General features: G+C 39.3%; 3 gene segments (V, D, J or C); all 3 read left to right on the top strand.

The window, feature by feature from the left end:
- Nucleotides 1-5,061: 5,061 nt before the first annotated feature.
- Nucleotides 5,062-5,571, top strand: LOC117597127 (T cell receptor alpha variable 12-3-like; the record flags this gene model as incomplete). The annotated part of the segment is given in 2 exon segments: nt 5,062-5,101; nt 5,267-5,571. Coding segments are annotated over 2 exon segments (345 nt in total), but the record flags the coding sequence as incomplete, so codon positions are not given.
- A 4,181-nt stretch (nt 5,572-9,752) lies between these two features.
- LOC117596951 (T cell receptor alpha variable 12-3-like) lies at nt 9,753-10,253 on the top strand (the record flags this gene model as incomplete). The annotated part of the segment is given in 2 exon segments: nt 9,753-9,792; nt 9,946-10,253. Coding segments are annotated over 2 exon segments (348 nt in total), but the record flags the coding sequence as incomplete, so codon positions are not given.
- Nucleotides 10,254-15,863: 5,610 nt separating this feature from the next.
- LOC117597135 (T cell receptor alpha variable 21-like) lies at nt 15,864-16,374 on the top strand. The segment is given in 2 exon segments: nt 15,864-15,906; nt 16,022-16,374. Coding segments are annotated over 2 exon segments (396 nt in total).
- Nucleotides 16,375-24,587: the final 8,213 nt, after the last annotated feature.

The raw sequence follows: 24,587 nt of genomic DNA, 5'->3' as shown, positions 1-24,587 counted from the left end.
TGTGTGTACTTATACACAGTAAAGAGGCAGCTGAGGTCCAACTACATTCAACTTCCTGAAGCAGCTGGATTTGACAGTCATGTATATCGTACCTACACACAAGGATATAACAGAGGAACTGTTAGGTTAACACACCCTGGACAAGTGCTTAAATGAAAGGATTTACACACACACACACAGCTAGCTAGCTCTGTACATTTATCTATTGGCTACATCTCTCTCTCTTCTCTGCTCTGATCCCTCGAGCAGGCCTGCAGTCAGTTTACTTGCTCTTTCCTGTGATGCCTGAGGCTCTAAAGCCTGTGACAGGAAGCTATTCGGCTAACAATAGCTAGCTAAAACAGAAGTTGTGGTTGAAATGGAAATGGATGCTCCACTCCAAACTGTCAGTGTGCTGCCACACATTCACTCGCTCTCCACAACAATAAGTGCAGTTCTCATAGCCAGTGGTGGCAGGTTAGCTGCTTATTTTAGGTAGCTCGCTAAACCACACGGCAAAGTTCACAAGTCTGAAACAAAAATGCTCTACTATTCCAGGAATAATGCTATTCAATATTGTTAATTTGATGAGCAGTGCTTTCTCTGTTGATCTAGTGTGTTCATCATGTGTGTCTTTGCAGGTCTGTTTCATTTATTTTTGAGCCTTATGGGAAAACTGTATCAGGAAATCCTGCGAGTCGGATGCAACTGCAGAATCCTTTTATTTTAAACAACTAAAAATAACAGACAATACCAAAAACAAACCAAAAAGTAGAAAAACTATAACAAGGGACTAGACTGAGGCGAGGCAAAGAAAAGAAAACTCAACATGAAAACAAAAACCACTCACACTGCAAATAACACACCAGCAGCCACACCAACTACACACACAATGCTGCACAACTAAGGAGGGAAAACACAGAACTTAAATAGGGAAACTAATTAGAGGAACACAAAACAGGTGAGCACAAACAAGGAAGGAAGTGGGGCAGACAACAAAAGAAGAATTTCAAAAAATGTGAGTAAGGGAGCCCTCTGGTGGTCTGGAGGGGAATTGTCCATGGTGGATGTGACAAACTGAAAATCTGCATAACTGAGAATTGTGCAAAAATAAAACACAAAATATAAAACACAATGTCCTGCACACAAGAAGGTTGGGTCTGCTTACACACACCAGCTCACAGTGCAGCAGCTGCAAAGGAAACAGAAACAAAGAGACAGAGACAAGCAACCCTGCATGCAGAACCACACCAGGTGATTAACCACAGGATTAACCACAGACACAAACAACATTTGTGGTAACATATGCAGCTGAAAGAAAGAGTAAATAAAAAGCATTTAAACAAGACAAGTAGAGACAATCATTCTAAATTAACAAATTTACATTTTTCATGCTCAAGTAATATTTTATAGACTTTAACAGAGCCATTGTGCTATTTTGAATTAAAGCTATTGACCTTTTCTGGCAGTTTTCCTCATGATTCACTGTAATTTATTTCTTCATGTATTCATTGATGTGTTTTTTATGCATTTACACACAAATGCATGTTACTCTGCTGGATGTGAGCTAAGGCAGTGGCCTTTTCCCAGCACTCTGACCAGACATGAGTTTGATTGTACAGATACAAAGATGAAATGGATGAATAAGTCAGGAAAGCGTACATATCAATGGGTAATAGGTTGAGGGGAAGTAACCAGCTGTGGCCATAAATGATGTGAGGACATAACGTGAACTAGCTCAGTATTTCTAGGGTTTCTAAGAGTTTATAATGTAATTTTATTGCCTCTTTTTCATCACTAAAACGACTGGCACAGATATACAGTAAACAGCATAAAATGAGATCTAAAAGCCTGCAATGGACTAATATAACTGCAGAGGGACTTCAGTCAGTCCCTCCTTCCTGCTCATTTACATTCAAGCACCACAGTGTGAAGGCAGTTGGCTCCAAACAAAACACACCACTTTTCCATCGTTTGTCATATTGTGTTTCTGAGCACTGTCCAGGTGTGCAGATGTTACCATTGAAGACGAGTCACTCTGAAAGCTACGGTTACATTTCAGGGAGATGCTGTGTGTCAGAGTACAGAGGAGCTGAAGAGGAGACCAATTAGAGCTGGAGCTTCAAGAGAGATTGGGATGACACTAACTGGAAAACCACCCACAGCACTAATCTTCAATCTTTGAATAAACTGGAGGAACCTTTAATGGAATCTGGTTGCAGAGATGAAGCTCCAGGTCCTGGAGTTTTAAAAGTAATTTTCCTGCCAGCAGTGTAAACAATAAAGAAAACATGAGAATGAAATTATGAGCCTGCAGCTAATGATTGAGGAAAAAGTAGGCACTGATGATGATGTGCTGCAAAAGGTCATTTTACACCTAAAGGTGTAATGCTATGTTCTCAAAAGGCCAGAGAAATATACCAACAAAGGACAGTGGACGATATTCTTTATTCGGGTGCAACAGGCATCATTCAAAAAAAGCGAGAGGAACAGAACCTCAGGTTTATGTTTATGAACTGGTTGTATGAAAGCCATTAAAAGCGGCCACACCACTCCCAGTAGCAACCTTCTTAACCCTTTCAGGCACAGTGGCTGCTGTGGGAAACCACCTGTATTTTTCTCAGTCAATTCTCAGTTTGCATTAAAGTTTACAGAAGGAACCTCTACCATTTTTGAAAAGGCTAAGTGTTGTTCAGGGGATGGCAGAAAAGGAGCACACAGGAAGAGATGCAATAACTGTATTTTCTCTTGAAAGTTGCTGAAGCATCCTCATCAAAAATTGCTTTTCTGCTGATCGAAGTTACATTTACATTTATGGCATTTGGCAGACGCCCTTATCCAGAGCGACTTACAAAAGTGCTTTCAAGTCTATCAAAAAATACATTCAATACATTTTTTGTTTTTCAGAAAACACAAAAAATACATTCTGAAGTTATTTTTTGTTCATAAATCTGAACTCAGACCAAGGCATTCATGTTGCTCTTCTGTGTTTTTATAGTTATTATTAATCTCCTCTGCTGCAGTGACTGACTCTGTAGTGTACAGCTGTGCCATGGAGCCCACAGTGACGGCAAACCCAGATACATAGTACAAAGTGTTTCACACGACAGATTGATATTTTCATATGAAGTGAGGAGTACACTCCTTTTTTGTCAGTAATCTTCATTGAAAAATTCAATAGTCTTCACTGTGCATTGTGCTAACTAGCAAAAAAAATCTGATTCATATTATACAAAGGGTTTTTCTCAGTTCCTCATCACTACTGCAGTTATAGATTTTCCCGAGCCGTCCCTATGGCCTGAGAACGTCATCCATCAACCCCAATAATCAGAGCTTCCTTTGTATGAGGAGTTGTTAGCTCAGCTACAACCTAGTCTGTTGGTTAACTGCTCATTATCTCCTTCTTGCACTGATCACTGACTTCTGAAGACCATGCTGTCAGGTTCACCAGGACAGGAACATGGACCCAGTGGACACTGTGGATCAGAACCCCAGTAAACACTCTGTTCTGGACATTCTTGCAGCATTACAGCTACAACATTACTGCTACATTTGAGTTCTTTGCTCTATTCTAGTTTGATGGAATCTGAAAAACACACAGACAAAAACACAAAGCAGACTGTGTCAGATTGACTAGTTTTAAATGTTAGGTTTAGCAATGTAGAAACTAGTTTAAATTTAAATGGAACAGTTCCACTAGATGTAGAGACACCAATGATAACAAATATATCATGTGTAATTAAATTATTGACTGGTTTCATTTTTTAAATTATAATTTAATACTTAAACTATATTTTTTAAATAATTAAATTATATGAAATATATTGTTGTGTTTATTAGCTTTTATTAGCAGTTCCTGCCATTCAGCTGTATTGAACACAGGATGGAAATTTGACTTTAGTAAAAAAACTGGTGCATGAAGCTAACAGGCTCCTGTGATTCATATTAATACACAACAAATAACAACAACAAAATCTTAGGGAAGCCAAACTGACCTCAAAGCAGGGTTTAAATAGGCAGAACACAGGTGACCATAATGACTAATCAAACACAGGTGGAGATCATTAACCCAGAATGCAATTTGGAAAGAAAAACAGATTCATAAAATGTCCCCATCTGCTGACCAAAACAGTTACGTGAGGCTGAGCATTTACACGCAAAATAAATACTAAGAAACTCTGAAATTCATGTAAATGTTTCAAAGATTCTACTTTTCACTCGAGTTGTCAATAATATAATTTGTACTGAAAATTGTGGAATCAGAAAAGAATTCAGAACAGAAGCATTTTCACTAGTGGACTCAGATTTTTGGACCCTGCTGTGTGTGTTTTCATGGCAGCCCAACTGGGGCCCAGTAACAGCCCATGTATGAACACACTCACAGCACATGCCCATGTGGAGCCCAAATGGCCCGTATTCAACCCATGACCCATGTGACCTGAGAAATGTTCTAATGTAGCACACCACATGGATTACATAAATTAAACTCTTCTTGTGGAAGTAACTGAATGAAAACATTTGAAGAAAGCGCTAGTCCCTGTTATTCCACGAGGAGGCGAAATATAGCAATAAACTCAGCTACTGTCAAAATGTGCTCATTTGTATCTTTCTAAAAGAACCAGTTTAGGGGTTACACAGCAATGAGGTGAATACTTACACAATCACAATATTTACGTTTTATTGGTAATAATTTTTGCAAACTATATTGTTTTTTTCCCCACATCAGTTTTATGGATTATTTTGTGTTCGAGAAGGTGAAGGATAATGAAAGGCACATTCTATATATAATTTATAACCATAATGTGATTTTTTTTAATGAACTGCAGACTATTCATCTGTTGTGTAGGTGATGTTTCCATTTGTGCAGTTAGAATATAGCTTTCAGTTGACTTTGACTAAAAAGACAGTTTCCCCATGTGATGCTGAATGTAAAGCCAGGATGCTTCAGTAAGAATCAACAATCTGTCAGTAACATTGGTGACACTGTCATGTGATGCTGTGGGGCGGAGCTTCATCAACCTTTATGATGTTAACATATCAGAGTACAGAAAGAATATTTTCATTCAGCTAAGACCATTCATCATGTTCACTGTTATATTCATGTGTCTGTGGCTTTCACTAGGTGAGTTCTACATTGACTTTTTGTTCTTTCAGAAATATTAAGTGTTGAATTAGTGATTAATTATTCTGTGTGGTGTTAAGAAACATCAGAATGTGGGTGTGACTTATGTAGTTCTGGTTTGATTGTGTAAAGGTTAAAAACATTATGTTCTCTTCTCTATGACAGGTGACTCCATGGCAGATTCAATACAGCCACTTTTCACAACTCCTAAAGTTGTAGATGAAGGTGTTAACGTTACTCTGTCCTGCAGATACGAAACTACCAGTACTGCAGCAAACACCTACCTGCACTGGTACAGACAATATCCAAAATCTAAACCTGAGTTCCTACTTTACATCACTGCAAATGGCCGTAAAAGTGACCCTCTTCCATCACGTCTGTCTGCTGAAGTTGATGATAAAAATAAACGAGTGGATCTGCTCATCTCCTCTGCTGCTGTATCAGACTCTGTACTATACTACTGTGCTCTGCGGCCCACAGTGACAGGAAATCCAACTGCACTGTACAAAAACTTTAACACAGTTTTGTTATATTGAAAGCATGAATGAATGAAGACATTCTTTCACAATATGAGCGCAGAGCTTGAAGGGATCTTTGAGAAAAATTGAGGCGATCTTAATTCCTAGGGCATTGACTGGACAGAAGACGGGCTTTCTATAAGCTAGTTGTGATTAACTGCAACTTTACCAGCCTCAGAGCAGGTTAGATGTGTAGAGTAAGTGATCTACTACAGCTAAAAAGAGAGCCACCTTTATGATACAGATAAGCCAGAGTTTAACCCAAAGTTAGCTCACTAACCCTGAAATCCTGCTTCATGGTACAGCCCTCAGCATAAACAATTACTGAATATGAATGAGTGTGCAGTTCCCTCTGAAAGTATTGGAACACAAAGCCAGTTCATCTCTTTTGCTCTACACTGAAGACATTGGCGTTTGGGATCAAAAGATGAATATGAGTTGACAGATCAGAATTTCAGCTTTCATTTCCTGATATTTACATCTAGACGTGTTAAACAACTCAGAACAAGGCATCTTTGGCAGCAGACTGCCCAGTTTTTAGGTGAGCAAAAGTATTGGAACAAAGAGTCTTAAAGTAAATAACTCAATGTTTGGTTACATAATTCTTGCTTGCAATAAGTGCATTAAGCCGGTGACCCACTGACATCACCAAACTTTTGAATTCTTCTTTTGTGATGTTTTCCAGGCTTGTAGCAGCAGCTTCTTTCAGCTGTTGTTAGTTTTGGGGGGTTTCTCCCTTCAGTCTCCTCTTCAGGAGGTGAAATGCTGCTCAGTTGGGTTAAGGTCTGCTGATGGACTTGGCCAGTCTAAAACCTTCCACTTTTCCCCTGATGAAGTGCTTTGTTGTGTTGCAGTGTGCTTTGGGTCGTTGTCTTGCTGCGTGATGAAGTTCCTCCCAATTAGATTGGATTCATTTCTCTGTAAATTGTCAGACAGAATGTTTCTGTAGATTTCTGAATTCATTCTGCTGCTACCTTCATGAGTTCCATCATCAATAAAGATTAGTGAGCCTGTTCCAGAAGCAGCCATGCAAGCCCAAGCCATGACACTGATCAATTTTCCCTCTTTTCTCAATTTCTAAATGGCTTGCTTTTCTCCCATAGACAGCTCTCTGGTCTTCATGTTGGTTTATCTTTTTTAACAACAAATGCAGTCTTCACAGCCAAAACCCAGGGATCAAACCAGGAGTAGACATTCACAGCTATTAATTGTTTAAACAATCAATCTAACAGGGCACACCTGGTCAACAACAAACACCTGCCAGTCACATGTTCCAGTAATTGTGATCACTTTAAAATGGGTGGGTTCTAACAAAAGGTGCAATGTTCTAAGTTGTTTAACACACCTAGATGTACACAACAGCACCAGGATTATATTTTTGTATATAGGTTTAATCTTGAGCCACAACACAGGCCTCTAACTCCAAAAGAGATGTTTAAGAGGTGAAGTGGGATGCAGTGTGTTGATCAGCAACAGTGGAATAGTTGTGTGTTGTATTGGTGACTCAGTTCACTGTCACTGATACTGTGAAGTGATGATCTGTACAAAATTATGCTACAACAGCAGCACTTCCTGGGTGTGGCCTTCTAGAGACGTGTTCCCTCATGTGTAAAGTTCAGCACATACAGCACTATTATACACAATCCTCACAGAGCTGTGTTCAGAAATGGCTCAACTATACAACTTACTGTACATAGTGAGATACACACCACTGATTCTCACTCTAGCTACAGGTAATTCATTTTCACCAGTTAATCAACTGTATTAATTAATACCCATGTTTTTATTAATCTAGTCATTTCACAGGTCAATATTTTGTTTACAAAAATACTTCACACATTTATTTCTTTATGTTCTTCTCTACAGCAGGCAGTTTTGCAGATAAAATTGGGCCGACGGATGAAGATACCAACATTATCAGGAAAGAAACAGACACTGTTACTCTGAAATGTTCATATGAGACAAACAGCAATGACATTTTGCTTTACTGGTACAAACAATATCCTAACAGCGCACCACAGTTTTTACTGTATAAAGGCGCAAAGTTTTATACAGTAAAGTACAATAAAGGTGCAAGGTCAAATAGTTATGCTAGCACTCCTACTGACACTCGATTAGAGTCAGAAACAACCAGAGACTCTACTGAACTTACTATCAGAGGTCTAAAGCTCTCAGATTCTGCACTCTATCACTGCGCTCTCAGAGACGTAGCACAGTAATACAGAGTCAGTGAAAGACTGTACAAAAACATAACAATGGTTTATAAGAAGTTTCTAAAACCACATCAAAGATACTCCCTTTATCAACTTGTTATCAGTTAACCACAGACACAAACAGCATTTGTGGTAACATATGCAGCTGAAAGAAAGAGAAAATAAAATAAAGAGGGTTTAAACAGGACAACTACACATTATACACACTAAATTCACAAATCTACTTTTGTCTTGCTCAATAAATATTTTACTGACTTTACCAGAGCCATTGGATCAGGTGATGTTGGTGTGTAATATTTTGAATTAAAGCTATTGATCTTTTCTGTTTAGTTTTTCCCACAATTCATTGTGTTTAATTGTTCATTCATTCATTCATTCTGCATGTACATCCAAATGCATGTTACTCTGCTGGATGTGAGCTAAGGCCTTTTCCCAACACTCTGACCACACATGAGTTTGATCGTCCAAATACAAAGATGAAATGGATGAATAAGGAAATGGCAGCAGCACAATGTACACAATCATGCAGATACAGGTCAAGTGCTTGAGTTAATGTTCATATCAAATATCAGAATGTGGGGAAAGTGTGATCTCAGTGACATCGACTGTGGCATGGTTGTTAGTGTCAGATGGGCTGGGAAATCTCCTGGGATTTTCACCCACAACAGTCTATAAATAACCGCTCTTTACAACCATGGTGAGCAGAAAAGCATCTCTGAAAGCAGAGTGTGTCAGATCTTGAGGTGGATGGTCTACAACAGCAGAAGACTAATCTGAGGCTACAGTGGGAACAGACTCACTGAAACTGGGCAGCTGAAGATTGGAAAAGCATCACCTGGTCTTTTTCTTCAACTGTCTAGAAAGTAAACGACTCTACACTAGTCCCTACCAGGCACTTTAACTTCACATGGTGGACCCAAAACTGCAACAAGTTCAACATCTGAAGGAAATCTGATAAAATATTATTAGGTGGCTCCTGTTGTCAACTATTAACAACAGTTTCTTGATTTGGGAAAGACGTTGTTGTTTTGAAAGATAGTTCCCTAGCTTACTCAGTTACATTAGATAGAAAGCTGAACTCGAGTGAAGCAGCTGAGGCTCTGTACAAGTTCAGGAGTTAAATAAAGTTATGTTCTGCAAATTACTATTTGTTATGATTTGTGAATGAAAAAAGACTTCTTATTCCCAGCATCCCCTTTTTTAGTGCAAACTGGGGCATTGTGGTAGAAAAACCACACAAACAAGCAAAAACCCTTGGTGTGTTAAAGTCTTTCTCCTTTCTCCACAAGATGGTGTAGTCAGTTTTCTTATTGTGGGCCAAGTACTAGGACCCTGCTCACATCCCCCAGAGATGTTGACTTCTTTGATTATGAATACTACTTTGCACAATAATATAGACTCTACAGTTCTTCAATCATACATACATAGTACCTTTATATATAATGATCTGAATTAAAAACAGAGATTGTACATGATGTTTAATCTTATTGCAGTCTTGCACCAAAGGCCAAAAGAAGTGTAGAAAGTATTCAGAGTATTGAACATCATTCCAAATCCATGGGCATTAATATGGAGTTGATCTCCTCTTTGCTGCTATAACAGCCTCCATCTTCTCTAAAGGTTTTCCACTAGATTTTGGAACGTGGCCATATGGATTTGTTCTCATTCAGCTACAAGTGCGCAAGAGGTCAGGTACTTGTTCACTACAATAGGTGGGGCCAATGCCCCTAATGTAGCAGCACCACTTTCCTCATGCAATGCTGAATGTAAAGCCAGGATGCTTCAGTAAGAATCAACAATCTGTCAGTAACATTGGTGACACTGTCATGTGATGCTGTGGGGCGGAGCTTCATCAACCTTTATGATGTTAACATATCAGAGTACAGAAAGAATATTTTCATTCAGCTAAGACCATTCATCATGTTCACTGTTATATTCATGTGTCTGTGGCTTTCACTAGGTGAGTTCTACATTGACTTTTATTTCAGAAATTATAAATTAGTGAATAAAGATGAATTATTCTGTGTGGTGTTAAAAAATAAAATAGTATGATTTATGTAACATTATTATTCCTTATCATTTAAAATACATTACGTTCTCTTCTCTATGACAGGCGAATCCACGGCAGATCCAATAGAGCCACTTGTTACTTCTAAAGTTGTAGATGAAGGTGTTAATGTTACTCTGTCCTGCAGCTACAAAAAATTCAGTGCTACCGTAAACAACCTGCAGTGGTACAGACAATATCCAAAATCTAAACCTGAGTTCCTTCTTTATATTTTTGAAAGTGGAGCTCTGAGTCCCAACAGACCCCCAAGAATGTCTGCTAAAGTTCCTGGAGATAAACGAGTGGATCTGCTCATCTCCTCTGCTGCTGTATCAGACTCTGCACTATACTACTGTGCTCTGCAGCCCACAGTGACAGGAAATCCAACTGCACTGTACAAAAACTTTAACACAGTTTTGTTCTACTGAAGTTAGAGCAAATGCAAAGCTCAATAATTTACACCCCTTCAAACCTCTCTATCTCTGTCATCTTTCCTCTCTTTGTATCCGTTAATTATGACACAGTTTTGTTAAGCTGGCAGACTGAAGCCCTGCTGTTTATTCTTTCTTTCTTTGAAAATTTTTCATAGACAGACAATGATGGAAATATCTTTACAACATCTTCAAATACATTAAATTACTGGTTATGAAAAAGTAAATATTTCACAGAAATTTGTCAGCAAATGTTAATATGTATGAGCGAAGCTCCTCTGTGCTTTTAAAATGACAAACAATGCTCTCAATGCCCTCTAAGCCTCCACTGCAGATATTCAACTGCAGGTGAAATAAAACTGTTACAGCAACATAACCTCATGTACAGATTATCACAGTACATCCCTCCCACTCATCTAATGTTAGCTACATCAAAGATACATTGATAGATTGTGTCTCACATTAATAAACCAAAAAATATTATATCTACAGAACCCAAGGTGTTAGAACCTCACCCTGAGCAAGTATCACACTCGGGTTTTCTGCATGTAAGACTGGACTTTAACTACTTTGTTGTTGGGGCTGATGAGAACAGTTTAGATTAAAATGCAGATGTCAGGAAATGATTCTAGACCAGTTGTATAAAAGTTCTTAAATCTTTTACTTAGAAGACAAATGTCCATAATCAACAAAAAGTGAGAAAAAAGAGATTAGCCTTATATTAAAAAAACTGTTGATGACATGAAGCATAAGCAAGCATGCAAAAAGAGAGTGAAAAAAATAAATCATAAACAAAGCAAAAGAAAGCAAGCAGGTTTATCTGCAAAAGATGTGGAAGTGACCATGGTACGCTACTGACCGGCGTATGGAAAACAGTGTAAGAACTGTGAGAAAATGAATCAGATTGCTAAGATGTGCAGATCTAGTAAAGTGCATGCAGTTGATGACAATAACAACACAGAGTCTTTGTCATCAGAGGCTTTACAATCTTTGAATAATCTCAAACCTGCGCAAAAAACCAAGGAAAGACTTCAACTCTTTTAAAGTTTGGGGTTTTGGCCAGGTCTTCAATGGCTTTGCTTTTTCTGGGTTTGTTTCCTCTCCTTTGCGTGATCCAATATGGCCTAAATAACACACCAAAGTCTGAAAGAAGCAGAAATTCTCAGGCGATAATGTGAGGCCATATCCCCTCAAACTGTTTAAAACATTTCTCAGCACTACCTCATGCTCCTCAAATATTGTGGAGAAGACAATCAAATCATCCAGGAATACCAGCACTTTGTTCAAATTTATATCTCCCATGCACTTCTCCATTAAGCACTGGAATGTGCTTGGGGCATTTGTGATCCGTATTTGGCATACGATTGCATTCCCAGAATCCTAGGGGGCATACAAAAGCTGGAGAATCCTGACCTGAGGTACATCACCGAGAACCACTGAGACCCGCTGGGTGCAGAGAAAGATTCTTCCAGGTTAGGTGAAGCATAGGCATCTTTAATGGTTTGTGAATTAAGTTTCTGATAATCAACGCATAATCTCACGTCGCCATTCTTCTTGCGTACCACCGCGATAGGTGATGAAAACGGAGACTCGGACTCTCGGATGATGTCTGCATCTGGGAGGGATTGTAAGTCTTTCCTAACAGCCTCATAATCTCATGGATGCAGGGAATGGGAACACTGCTTGAATGGTGTTTCATCTGGCAATTTGATTCTGTACTTGACCCTTGTTGCATGACTGTTATCTAGATCATGGTGTGCAAAAACATCAGAATAACTGTTCAGTTCGGCACTCATCCGCATGGATATTTTGGATTATGTCTTGTGGAATAGTTAACTCAGCGATTACACAGTTAATAGGAATTATTATGTCATGGTCCATCTCGTTTCTTACTTGCAGAGATTTTAAAAGGGGAGATCTTTGGTAAGGAAATCAAACAGCTATCAGTGAAGATTCCACCAGGTAAGGAAGAAATTGATGGCTGCTCGAGTAATGCAAATTGTTTATGAATTGCAGATTTTATGTTCATGTATCCTTCAAGAACTACATTCTGACCAGCAGGAACAACTTTTGGCTCACGGCTTTTAAGCCTTGCTATTCCAAGTTTAACACTTGACCTCTGTTGGTGCCTCAAATGTAGAATTTTAAGGATTTGGGCATAACCACAGAATGGGGTGCTTTTGGAGGAGGTAATGTCACAGTATTGCTCATAAATGGAATCCAGAGTATTTGTCCCTATTATGGCTGGTACACTGCCATTGGAACGTGTGTCTGATACTATCAGGGCTACAACAGCAGAAGAGCACATCAGGTTCCACTCCTGTCAGCCAAGAACAGGAATCTGAGGCTACAGTGGGGACAGGCTCACTGACACTGTACAGCTGAAAATTTACAGAAAGAAGTTTAGCTAATAACAGAAAAAAACTGACTCTGTATGGAATCAAACTCTGCGTTATGCTATGAATCCAGCACAACCCTGCCCAGGATAAAGTGCTTTACCAAACATTACTTATTTTACTACTCAAATATCTCAGATTACGCTGAAGTCAGATTTAATTGAAAAGTTATTCATTAATATTAGTGATCCAAGATTCCATCCTGAACATTTAAACAAAAAAAAGATAAAATTATATATATAAAAAAACCACACCCAAACTGGACAGCATTTGTGGTAACATATGCAGCTGAAAGAAAGAGAAACTAAAATAAAGATGGAGTAGGCCAGGTGTTACTGGTGTGTACTGATTAAATTATTGAACTTTGTTGGCCAGTTTTCCACATGATTCATGCCAATCAGTTTTCTTTCATTTATATGTATAATCACTAATTAAGATTTGTCATATATTCTACAGAAGAGGCACGATATTGTACAACTTGTTTGGAGAAATATCGTGGACAACTCGGAATATTCAGAAGTGTCTAAACTAAGAGGTGTAGTAAATATGGCAATGTTACTAATATGGAAAGATTTTTGGATGGTAGATTGTGCCTTCATGATTAGATAAGGAATTTGTGTCATCAGCGTTCCTACTGAAACGCACGAGTGCATCACACTTACTAATTTAATTATACAGATCAGGATAACAATCATGATTTTATTTTGTACTGTTCCTCATCCCACTGAAATGAATTTCTGGTTACAGCACCACTAGCACAGCGTGCTTCTGAATCGACATCACGCAGACACAGGGATTGATCGTAATCGCATTTCAGACCGCGGTCAAGTCAGCCACGGTAGAAACTGGAGTGTGTGTATACAGTATACAGCAGTTTACACTAACTACCCTTCAGATGGGGAAAATAGGCTGCTGCTCGTTGCTTTTAGTTAAGCTCCATGAGATGTGAGCGCACTGTACGATGGCAGTTGCTACGCTACGGATCTGCTGTGAATTCTGGATAGTGTGAAACTGTTCAGTAGTAGTGTACTACAGGCCATTTCAGGATTTATATCCAAGTTCTCACAGGCCAAATGAAACAAGGCCTTGTGTTTGACACATGTGACCTAGAACGTCTGTAGTGGTTCTGAGTTGCCTTGCTTCCTCCTGTGGCATTTTGTTTCCTGGTCTGATTTTAAATTACTGATATATATATATATATATATATATATATATATATATATATATATATATATATATATATATATATATATTGCATGTAATAAAGCCTGTAATACTTGTGAATGTTGTTTGTCTTGGCTGTGTGGTGCAGTAATTACAAATAAAAGCCCTGGTGTCACTAGCGCCCCCTGGTGACACATATTCTGATCAACAGTGTCAGCTGCAGGAAGGGTGGAGCTCCACAGGCTACTACAGTAAACTGCACTCATTCACCTTTATCTTTCAGCAGCTTACCATCTCTATCATGCTGCTCTTTAATCTTTTCCTCTTAATGCTTCTTCTAGGTATGTTCATCTTAATATTAGTTCTAATATGTTTTCATATTTCATTCATTTGTTTATTTCTTTTCTCCTTTTTCCCCCAGGAGGCACATCAATGCAAATGACTGAGCATCTTATAGCAGAAAATCATGCCTTGGAAGGTAATGATGTCATTCTGTTCTGCAGTTTCACTGCTACTACAGGTGATTATATACAGTGGTATCGCCAGTATCCTAAATCCAGACCAGAGTTTCTTGTCTCCATCTATCCATCTGATACTGGAAGGCAATCTGCAGAAGCTGATAAAAAAGCTGAGGATCTGAAGATTTCCTCTGCTGCAGTATCACACTCTGCAGTGTACTACTGTGCCCTGAAGCCCACAGTGACAGGAAACCTGCTAACTTTGTACAAAAACCTCTTGCCAGGCAAACAAAGTGTTTACAAAGTGCTCTCAACTCAAACACTGCATTTCTGTATCAGTAGAAATCATAACGCAATGGAAAACACAGTAACATTAAAATGTGTCATCAGTGCATGTACAGTAACTGTATCTGTGCACTACACTGTACTGATTGGAATTCATGATATTTTAATGTAATTTATTCCAACAGTAAGAAACTATAATAAAATGTACAGTATAGACACTGTAGAGATTACACTATACAGCTGGAAACCCTGCTGCCAAGATTTTACTGTAATCTTCCAGGAAATGTTTTACAGTGTGCCACCTAAATGTGGAGTTTTTCCAGATAGTAGTGTTACACCCCAGTCTGGGGTTGGGGACGGAAACAGAAATGGTGTGACTGGAAAATGCTGAATGAACCAAGGGCTCTGCCAAGCCTTACACCTGGGGTCTGATTTATCAAAGTGTGCGTAAAACAAGTACTACATTTGTGCATAAGAGCCAAACATACGCACAAGAAAACTGCTATTTATCACACGTGTGTATGCGCAGCTGTATGCAACATTGACAAATCTCACACATTCTAATTTAAATAAACCTGATTTGTGACATGCAAAGCAACATTCATCAGTGATTCATAACATTTTGACACTTTTTTTTCTTTTTTTAGTGTACAAATAATGTAGAAAACACCCAAACTGGCAGAGGCTTAGATTTTTGTATAGATGTTAAAATTTCAAACACAACACATGCTGTCACTGATACTGTGAAGTGATGATCTGTACAAAGTTATGCTACAACAGCAGCACTTCCTGGGTGTCAGTTAACCACAGACACAAACAGCATTTGTGGTAACATATGCAGCTGAAAGAAGGAGAAAATAAAATAAAGAGCATTTAAACATGACAACTACACATTAATCACACTAAATTCACAAATCTACATTTTTCATGCTCCAAAATATATTTTAAGAAAAATATCACAACTATTGTGACATATACTAATAAAGGCTTCTGCTTTCGTAGCCCCATTCCAATACAGCTTATGTATGAAGCCCATCTGCCAGCCAAATGAATGATTTTAATGTCCTCAAATTAACACAATAATCTGATAGGCTACCTGTGCAGTATGAGAGGAAGCAGAGTTGTGATGAATAAATGAATAAATATGAGTGGGTGGAGCTACATGTAGAGACATCAGAGACAATCTCAAATACACAACACTGGCATTTATTTCTAAAGCTAGAGGTCTGAACTAAACACTCAGGATAACAATGTTACTCCTCTTCTTGCTTTTCTTCACTATTGCTGATATCGGTAAGTCATATACATTACACATGAATTATACATGTTTATAATTACCAAGAACCACAATTTCCACTTTAATTTATTATTAATAAATGGTGATTCTATTATTGTAATGTTTTTATAGCAGAGGCTGCAGACAACAGCATTAAACCAGAAAAACCCTCCAGATCTGTAACTGAAGGCAGCAACATCACACTGTCCTGCACATATACTGGATCAGTTTACAGTCTCCACTGGTATCAACAAAAACCTGGATCAAGACCAGAGTTTCTCCTGCTGATTAATGAAGCCAGTGGACTTGTCACACATGCTGAACCACCTCATCCACAATTGTCTATTAAACTTGATAAAATGGGAAAGAAAGTGGATCTGCTCATCTCCTCTGCTGCAGTGACAGACTCTGCACTGTACTACTGCGCTCTGACGCCCACAGTGACAGGAAACACAACTACACTGTACAAAAAGCACTACACATGACTGGAGCACAGCCATGCTTTTCTCACAAGATGGAGCTATTTACATCTTTACATTCACTTCTTCAGTTCTCTATCTATGATGTTCATTTGTTTTTGAAGGTCAACCATCATTTTTTGTAACCATGATAATGGCTAAGCTTCTGAATTAGACCTAAATAATAATTCTCACTAAATTTGAAGCTTTGGACATTTTACTTTCTTTACCATACAACAGTTATTTTGTTCCTTAATCCAAAGCAGGAAAGGTGGATGAAGGTCATGGTATTCATACCCAACTGTTTGACACAGGAGTTTGTGTGCAGAAACGTTACTAGATAAAGCTGTACATCAGGACTGGAATTCAGCCAGACACAACAAAAAAGTCACAGAGCAGGTGATTTTTACTCCAATGCAGGTGGGACAGGAGGTTACATCCACACAGAGAAGACCGATTCATCAGTTGTGCTCAAATCACTGCTCATTTTGATGTCATACACAGTTTCATGAGTCAGACAAAGATTCATTCATACATCATTTCAGGAGCTCACATATGCACTCGTATAAGGGCTAAAGCACTCCAGACCATAAACAGTATCAGAAAAACAGAGTCATGACTGATGAGGCAAAAAAAAAAATCTGCACAGTATAAGATGGCAGCTATTCCATCTTAGCAATCACAACTATCAGACTTGCCATGACCTAAAAATGGTATTAGATTGATGATTAGGTGATCAAGTGTTCTAGAGTTTTGGGCAAAAACATGTCCAGCGTTCGCCTGTTAGTACCACTAGAGACACATCCACAGCTGCCGAGAACGTTTTGCACCATTTTGTGTATAATTTCTAAAAAGAATGAAAAAGGTTGTATGGGCTGCCATAGACTAATATGACATGTATAACAATAACGACAACAATAACAGTAACAATAATAATAATAAATCAATAATAATACTTACAACTGCAAGCTGCATTTTCGGGGTCCAAGCACCCAGACTCTGTGTGCCGCACATTCACGGATATGCAACAATTGTTGTTTAAGCAATCGGGGAAAGCAGCACCTTCACTTTAGGCAAAGGGATTCAGCAGTAGAGAAAAAACATGTTTTGATAAAATCCAAAATGGTCAACAGGAAATACACATGAATTTCAGATGTTGGTGTGCATTCACTTCAGCATACTCTGGGGAATTATAGGAAAAAAGAACTGTGAATTTAGGACAAATTCTTTAAATGATATAAGGAAAAAAATGAAAGTTGTTACAGTTCCTGACCACAAGGTGGCACAGTCAAAAAACCTTCTTGGATACATTCAAGGCATGGTCCTGAAGATACTTATCAAGTTCCGTGATGATGTATTGCTGAGATATACCCTCACATCGTGTTTTTTTGGTTTTGCCAGCGCCTTAAAATTCCTTTGATAAATTTTGTTCAGACAGATCTCAAGATGATGTGAGCCAAATGTGAGCCAAAAGATTGGACAAAATTTGGTGTAGGAGTAGCAAAAAATGGCAGTTAGATGTATGCATTTTTAGCATGGTATTGAACTTTTGACCAGCAGGTGGCCCAGTCACAATATTTGTTGCATAGCCTCAGAACATGATCTTGAAGATGCCTACCAAGTTTTATGTCAGTGCACAAAGTCATTGCTGAGATACAGCCTCACTTCCTGTTTGGCAGTTTCGCCATCAGATTTGTTGGCCCATTATGGACAAACCTTTTGGAATATTCAAAATTCTTTTGTTAAGTTTTGTGAGGCTTACTCTGAAGATGACGTACCAAATTTGGTGATGATTGGACAAAATTTGTTTTTGACATAATCCAATGGTAGAAATTTACAACGTAGGGTTGGACTCGTCTCGATCCAGGGAATCCAGTGATGCCTTGCTTTTAAATTTTGGAAACACGGTACAAAAGTTATGTCCATAAATGCACTTCCAAATTAGGCCCAAATTTGACCCAATGGTGGCACTACAGCATTGGCAGCATTTGGTCCAATTTGGTCAGAATGTTTCTTAGAACCTCCTCATTCAGTCTACCAAATTTCACAGCTTTTTACCAGACGGTTCTAAGGAACCTGCCATAGACACCCGAGCCAGAAGAAGAAGAATAAATATAGCTGCAAGCAGCAATTACGGGGCCAAGCACTACAGAGGCAATGTAAGGAGCTAAGAAAGCATCAGAGCAGGGTCATGAGTTTACATATGAAGTTTCAGTGCAATAGGCAGTAGTGTTGCCAAGATGTTGCATAAAAGACTATGTGGTGCTTATGTCAACTTTGATGATGCGTTATATGGAAATGGTTTGAGATATCTAAAAGTTTTTTTGCCAGCATGCTCTGATGATGATCTCTGTGAAATTTGGTGAAGATTGGATAAATGATCTAGGAGAACCCTGAAAAAGTAGGTTTTGGCAGACAGACAAAATGGCGTACTGTGGAAAAGTGTATATCACTGGTTTCTGTAGGACCTAAGGAATCGAAAGAGGTGAGATTCATGGCCATTGGATGAAATTCAGAGAAGCTATAAGCATGTATATTTACAATGGTACATATAAACTTTCATCACAATACCAAAGAGTTGCACAGATACAGCCTCAGGTCCTTGTGTTTCTCTGAAAAACTACATTAAATAAAACAATTAACATGCATGCAAAATGTGACAACGCCAAGCGATTTACAATCACATTCGCACCGACTACAAGTTGTGGTAACAGTATATTTTAAGGAACACAATATTGGCATTAAGTAAAGTCTTATTATCTGTCCATTAAAATGCAAATTACTCATTTCACTATAAAATTATTGTTTATCCATAAAGATATATATTGCTTCATAACCAGGGCACAGTGATCATCACAGAAATTTTTACTTGCATGATACATAATAAATATTTTTTTCTAAAGCCATTGTTGTGCACATTCATGAAGAATTAATCATCTAAATTAAAAAGATATTAATGTGATTTGAAATGTGTTATTGCTGTAGGTTCTAGGAAGCATCTTGACTTGGCAGTTTATTGCTTTAAAAGCTAATAAGAGTTTAATAAATCGCTAACATGACAATACACCGATCAGCCATAACATTAAAACCACTGAGAGGTGAAGTGAATAACACTGATTATCTCATTACAGTCGCAGCTGTCAAGGGGTGGGATATATTAGGCAGCAAGTGAACAGGCAGATAAAATGATTTTAGATAAAAGTCCCTTGATAAAACATATTTACAAAATTGCTTTACTAATTCTGAAAAAAATCTAGGCTAAGAGTGAGAGTAGGGGTGACACAGGGTTACAACAAATAAACGAACGTCAGTGTGTTTCATACCATCTGAAGAGCTTGTTTTCCTACAAGGGAATTTCTCAGTTCCTCATCACTTCTGCAGTTATAGATTTTCCCGAGTAAGTTAGGTAACGTAACATAAGTTGTGATCGGTGAGGTAGCGTGGTGACGGGGAATGGAGCTATGGCAGAAGCACACGTCCCGGAACAGTCAGCGTCTAGGGAAATACAGAGAGAGCTGGAGGGAAACACACACAACACAGCAGATTAGTAACAACTTGGAAACCAACAGAAGAACAACGAGCAGGTAAGGGTCTGTAGCCTAATAGTAGGTCAGACGCTGACTGAACGGAAACGTGCTTATATGTGGTGCTGATCAGGCATGATGACGAGTGACTGGTTAGAACTCTGGCGATGGTGGGCGTTGACTAGGGAATGGCTCTCAGTACTGTCAATGGAATCTCTGGATGAAAGAGACGAAGGAGAGTGGTGAGGTTTCAGGAGGGAGACGTGAAAAGAAGGGTGAATCTTGAGGTGTGCTGGGAGCCGGAGTTCATACGTGACAGGGTTAATTTGCCTTACGAACTGGAACGGACAGATGTACTTGGGACTCGGCTTTCGGCAGGGCAGACGCAGCCTGATGTCCTGGGTGGAGAGCCATACCTTGTCACAGGGCTGGTAGGTGGGTGTTTCATTTCTACGAGTATCGGCATGGCTCTTATGGCAGCGTACTGCCCACTGCAGCTGGTGATGGGCCTCTTCCCAGACTCTCTCGCTCTCCCGGAACCGGTGGTCCACAGAAGGTACCTTGGATGGTTCACCGGACCAAGGGAAGAGAGGAGGTTGGAAGCTGAGTACACACTGGAAGGGAGTGAGGCCGGTGGTGGATTGTCGAAATGAATTCTGTGCATACTCGGCCCAGACGAGGTACCAGTTCCAGGAGTTCTGGTGGTCATGGCAATACATTCAGAGGAAGCAACTAATCTCTTGTACCTTCCTCTCTGTCTGTCCATTGGCCTGGGGATGAAAGCCCGAGGTGAGGCTCATGGTCACACCTAGGAGAGAGAAAAAGGCCTTCCAAACACATGAGATGAATTGCGGTCCTCTGTCAGATACCATGTCTTCAGGACATACCAAAATTACCAAAATTACCTGATTGAACAGGATTTCTGCAGCTTCGAATGGCATGGGAAGTCCCTTGAGTGGGAACAGCTTGCACGCTTTGGAGAACCTGTCAACAACAGCTAGTATGCAGGTGAAGCCATCTGAAGCCAATCTACCTCTAGGTGTGACCCAGGGCGTCGAGGAATGGGTAGTGGGAGCAGCTTTCCCTGAGGTAGATGACGTGGAACCTTGTAGGTTCTTATGGTCTGTGAGGAGGGTGAAAGGGTGCTGGGCTCCTTCCAACCAGTGTCTCCACATGGAAGAAGTTTGCCGAGGTTATCCTGCTGCTGTGAGAGCACTGCGCCTACTCCAGAGGTGGAAGCATCGACCTCTACCACAGATGTCTTTGTGGGGTCAGGGTGGACGAGGAGTGGCGCAGTAGTGAAGGTGTTTTTTAGGCGTTGGAAAGCTTCTTCTGCTTCTGGGGTCCAGGAGAGGGACTTAGGACTAGCTTTTAGTACCAAAGTGAGTGGAGCTGTGATCATGTTGAAGTTCTTGATAAACCGTTGGTAGAAGGGAAGGCCTCCGGTGACTCCGTGACAGTCAGGTTTACCAGGACAGGAACATGGACCCAGTGGACACTGTGGATCAGAATCCCAGTAAACACTCTGTTCTGGACATTCTTGCAGCATTACAGCTACAACATTACTGCTACATTTGATTTCTTTGCTCTATTCTAGTTTGATGGAATCTGAAAAACACCTAGAAACAAAAACACAAAGCAGACTGTGTCAGATTGACTAGTTTTAAATGTTAGGTTTAGCAATGTAGAAACTAGATGTAGAGACACCACTGATAATAAATATATAAAATTAAATTAAATTATTGACTGGTTTCATTTTCAATTGTGATTTAATAATTGTATGATACTTAGTTTAATATTTAAATTATGTGAAATATATTGTTGTGATTATTAGCTTTTATTAGCAGTTACTGCTTCTAGTTTGTGTTTTTGCTTAAAATATATTTAGGCCATTTTCCCTAACTGATGCTGAATGTAAAGCCAGGATGCTTCAGTAAGAATCAACAATCTGTCAGTAACATTGATGACACTGTCATGTGATGCTGTGGGGCGGAGCTTCATCATCCTTTATGATGTTAACATATCAGAGTACAGAAAGAATATTTTCATTCAGCTAAGAGCATTCATCATGTTCACTGTTATATTCATGTGTCTGTGGCTTTCACTAGGTCAGTTCTACATTGACTTTTTGTTCTTTCAGAAATATTAAGTGTTGCATTAGTGATTAATTATTCTGTGTGGTGTTAAGAAACATAACTTCTTATTCCCAGCATCCGGTTTTTAGTGCAAACTGGGTCATAGTGGTAGGGTTCAGTTAAAAACCACACAAACAAACAAAAACCCTTGGTGTGTTAAAGTCTTTCTCCACAAGATGGCGTATTCAGTTTTCTTATTGTGGGCCAAGTACTAGGACCCTGCTCACATCCCCCAGAGATGTTGACTTCTTTGATTATGAATACTACTTTGCACAATAATATAGACTCTACCAGTTCTTCAATCATACATACATAGTACCTTTATATATAATGCTTTGTATAATTTACATTCAGCAAATGTGATCCAATATGGTCTAAATAACATTCTGAAGTCTGAAAGTAGCAGAATTTCTCAGGTGATAATGTGAGGCCATATCCTGTCAAATGATTTAAAACATTTGTCAGCCGTACTTCATGCTCCTCCAATGTTTTGGAGAAAACAATCCAATCATCCAGGAATACCAGCACTTTGTGCAAATATATATGTACCCTGCACTCCTCCATTAAGCGTTGGAATGTGCTTGGGGCATTTGTGATCCGTTGTGGCATACGATTCCATTCCCATAATCCTAGGGGGAATACAAAAGCTGTCTTTTTCGATTTCTGTTTCGTAGAATCCTGATTGAGGTACATCATGGAGAAAGACTGAGACCCTCTGAGTCCAGAGAAAGATTCTTCCAGGTTAGGTGATGCATAGGCATCTTTAATGGTTTGTGAATTAAGTTTCTGATAATCAACGCATAATCTCACGTTGCCATTCTTCTTGCGTACCACCACGATAGATGATGAAAACAGGGACTCTGATTCTCGGATGATGCCTGCATCTGGGAGGGATTGTAAGTCTTTCCTAACAGCCTCATGATCCCATGGATGTATGGGACGGGAACACTGCTTGAATGGTGTTTCATCTGGCAATTTGATTCTGTGCTTGACCCTTTTGGAGCATCTCCAAAGTCAAACTTCAAGTTTGAACTTGTGTCTGCATTTTGCTGACTTGAACAAGCTGCTGTTTTCATTTGGTGAAAATTTTGGATTATGTCTTGTGGAATAGTTAACTCAGCAATTACACAGTTAATAGGAATTATTATGCCATGGTCCATCTCATGTTTTACTTGCACAGAGATTTTAAAAGGGGAGATCTTTGGTAAGGAAATCAAACAGCTATCAGTGAAGATTCCACCAGGTAAGGAAGAAATTGATGGCTGCTCCAGGAATGCAAATTGTTCATGACCTGCAGATTTTATGTTCACACAGCCTTCAAGAACTTCTTTCTGACCAGCAGGAACAACCTTTGGCTCACGGCTTTTAAGCCTTGCTATTCCAAGGTTAACACTTGACCTCTGTTGGTGCCTCAGCTGTAGAATTTGAGGATTTGGGCATAATCATAGAATGGGGTGCTTTTGGAAGAGGTAATGTCAGTATTGCTCGTAAAGGGAATCCAGAGTATTTGTACAGTACAGTACAGTGTGATGAACACAGTGCTCATTGAATGCTGCATGAACTTTAGGCCTCTGATTGGAGCTTATCTGTTGTCTAGTTCCTGTCAGCTAATGCAAAGTTCAAATATTTTACACCCCTTCAAACCAGAAAACAGGAGAATTGCTACTTTTGGATGCTCTCTCTCTCTCGCTCTTTCTTTCTACCTGTTAATTTATTTACACTATAGACGTCACACAGTCTATAAGATTTTCATCATCACATAACAGGGGGAAACCGATCGTCTTTACAGCGTCTTCAAATACATTCAATCACTGGTTATGGAAAAGTACAAATTTTCTTTAAATTAATTTTAGGGAATTCTGCATATCAGGAAATGTTAATATGTATTAACAAATTTCTATTGTGCTTTTAAAATGACATAAATTTAAAAACCTGGGTGAATTACAGATGCTCTCATTTTCCCCTCTAAGCCTCCACTACAGGTGACCAACTCCCACATTTCAGATGAAATAAAACTGTTACATCAGCATTAACACATGAAAAGAATATTACTGTAAATCTCTCCACTATATATATAGTCTTTGCACTATTACTAATTTATTAAAGAAGTATTCGTCCAGTCCTATCCACACAGGCCGCTCAGGTGTTTTTTTTTTTTTTATCATTTCGGGACTGGACTACTGCGACTCGCTCCTGGCAGCTCTGCTTCTGAGCTCCATTCGTCCTCTGCAACTGATCCAGAAAGCAGCTGCACCACTGGTTTTCAACCTTCCTAAGTTCTCCCACACCACCCCATTGCTACGCTCCCTCCACTGGCTTCCTGTAGCTGCTGCATCAGATCTAAAACACTGATGCTCACCTACAAAGCCAAAAATAGACCAGCACCCACTTACCTCAAAGCTCTTATCACACCTCGCACTGCACCAAGCTCCCTCTGATCCTCTAGCACTGCTCGACTGATCCCTCCATCTCTCAGGGTACAAGGAAGACCTGCATCAAGACTCTTCTCTGTTCTGGAGCCTAGATGGTGGAAGGAACGTCCCCTAGATGTCCAAACATCTGAGTCTCTGGAATTTCTTTA

Source organism: Pangasianodon hypophthalmus, chromosome 4 (assembly GCF_027358585.1).
Source record: "Pangasianodon hypophthalmus isolate fPanHyp1 chromosome 4, fPanHyp1.pri, whole genome shotgun sequence".
Classification (NCBI taxonomy): domain Eukaryota; kingdom Metazoa; phylum Chordata; class Actinopteri; order Siluriformes; family Pangasiidae; genus Pangasianodon; species Pangasianodon hypophthalmus.
This window is presented reverse-complemented; position numbering and strand designations above follow the sequence as displayed.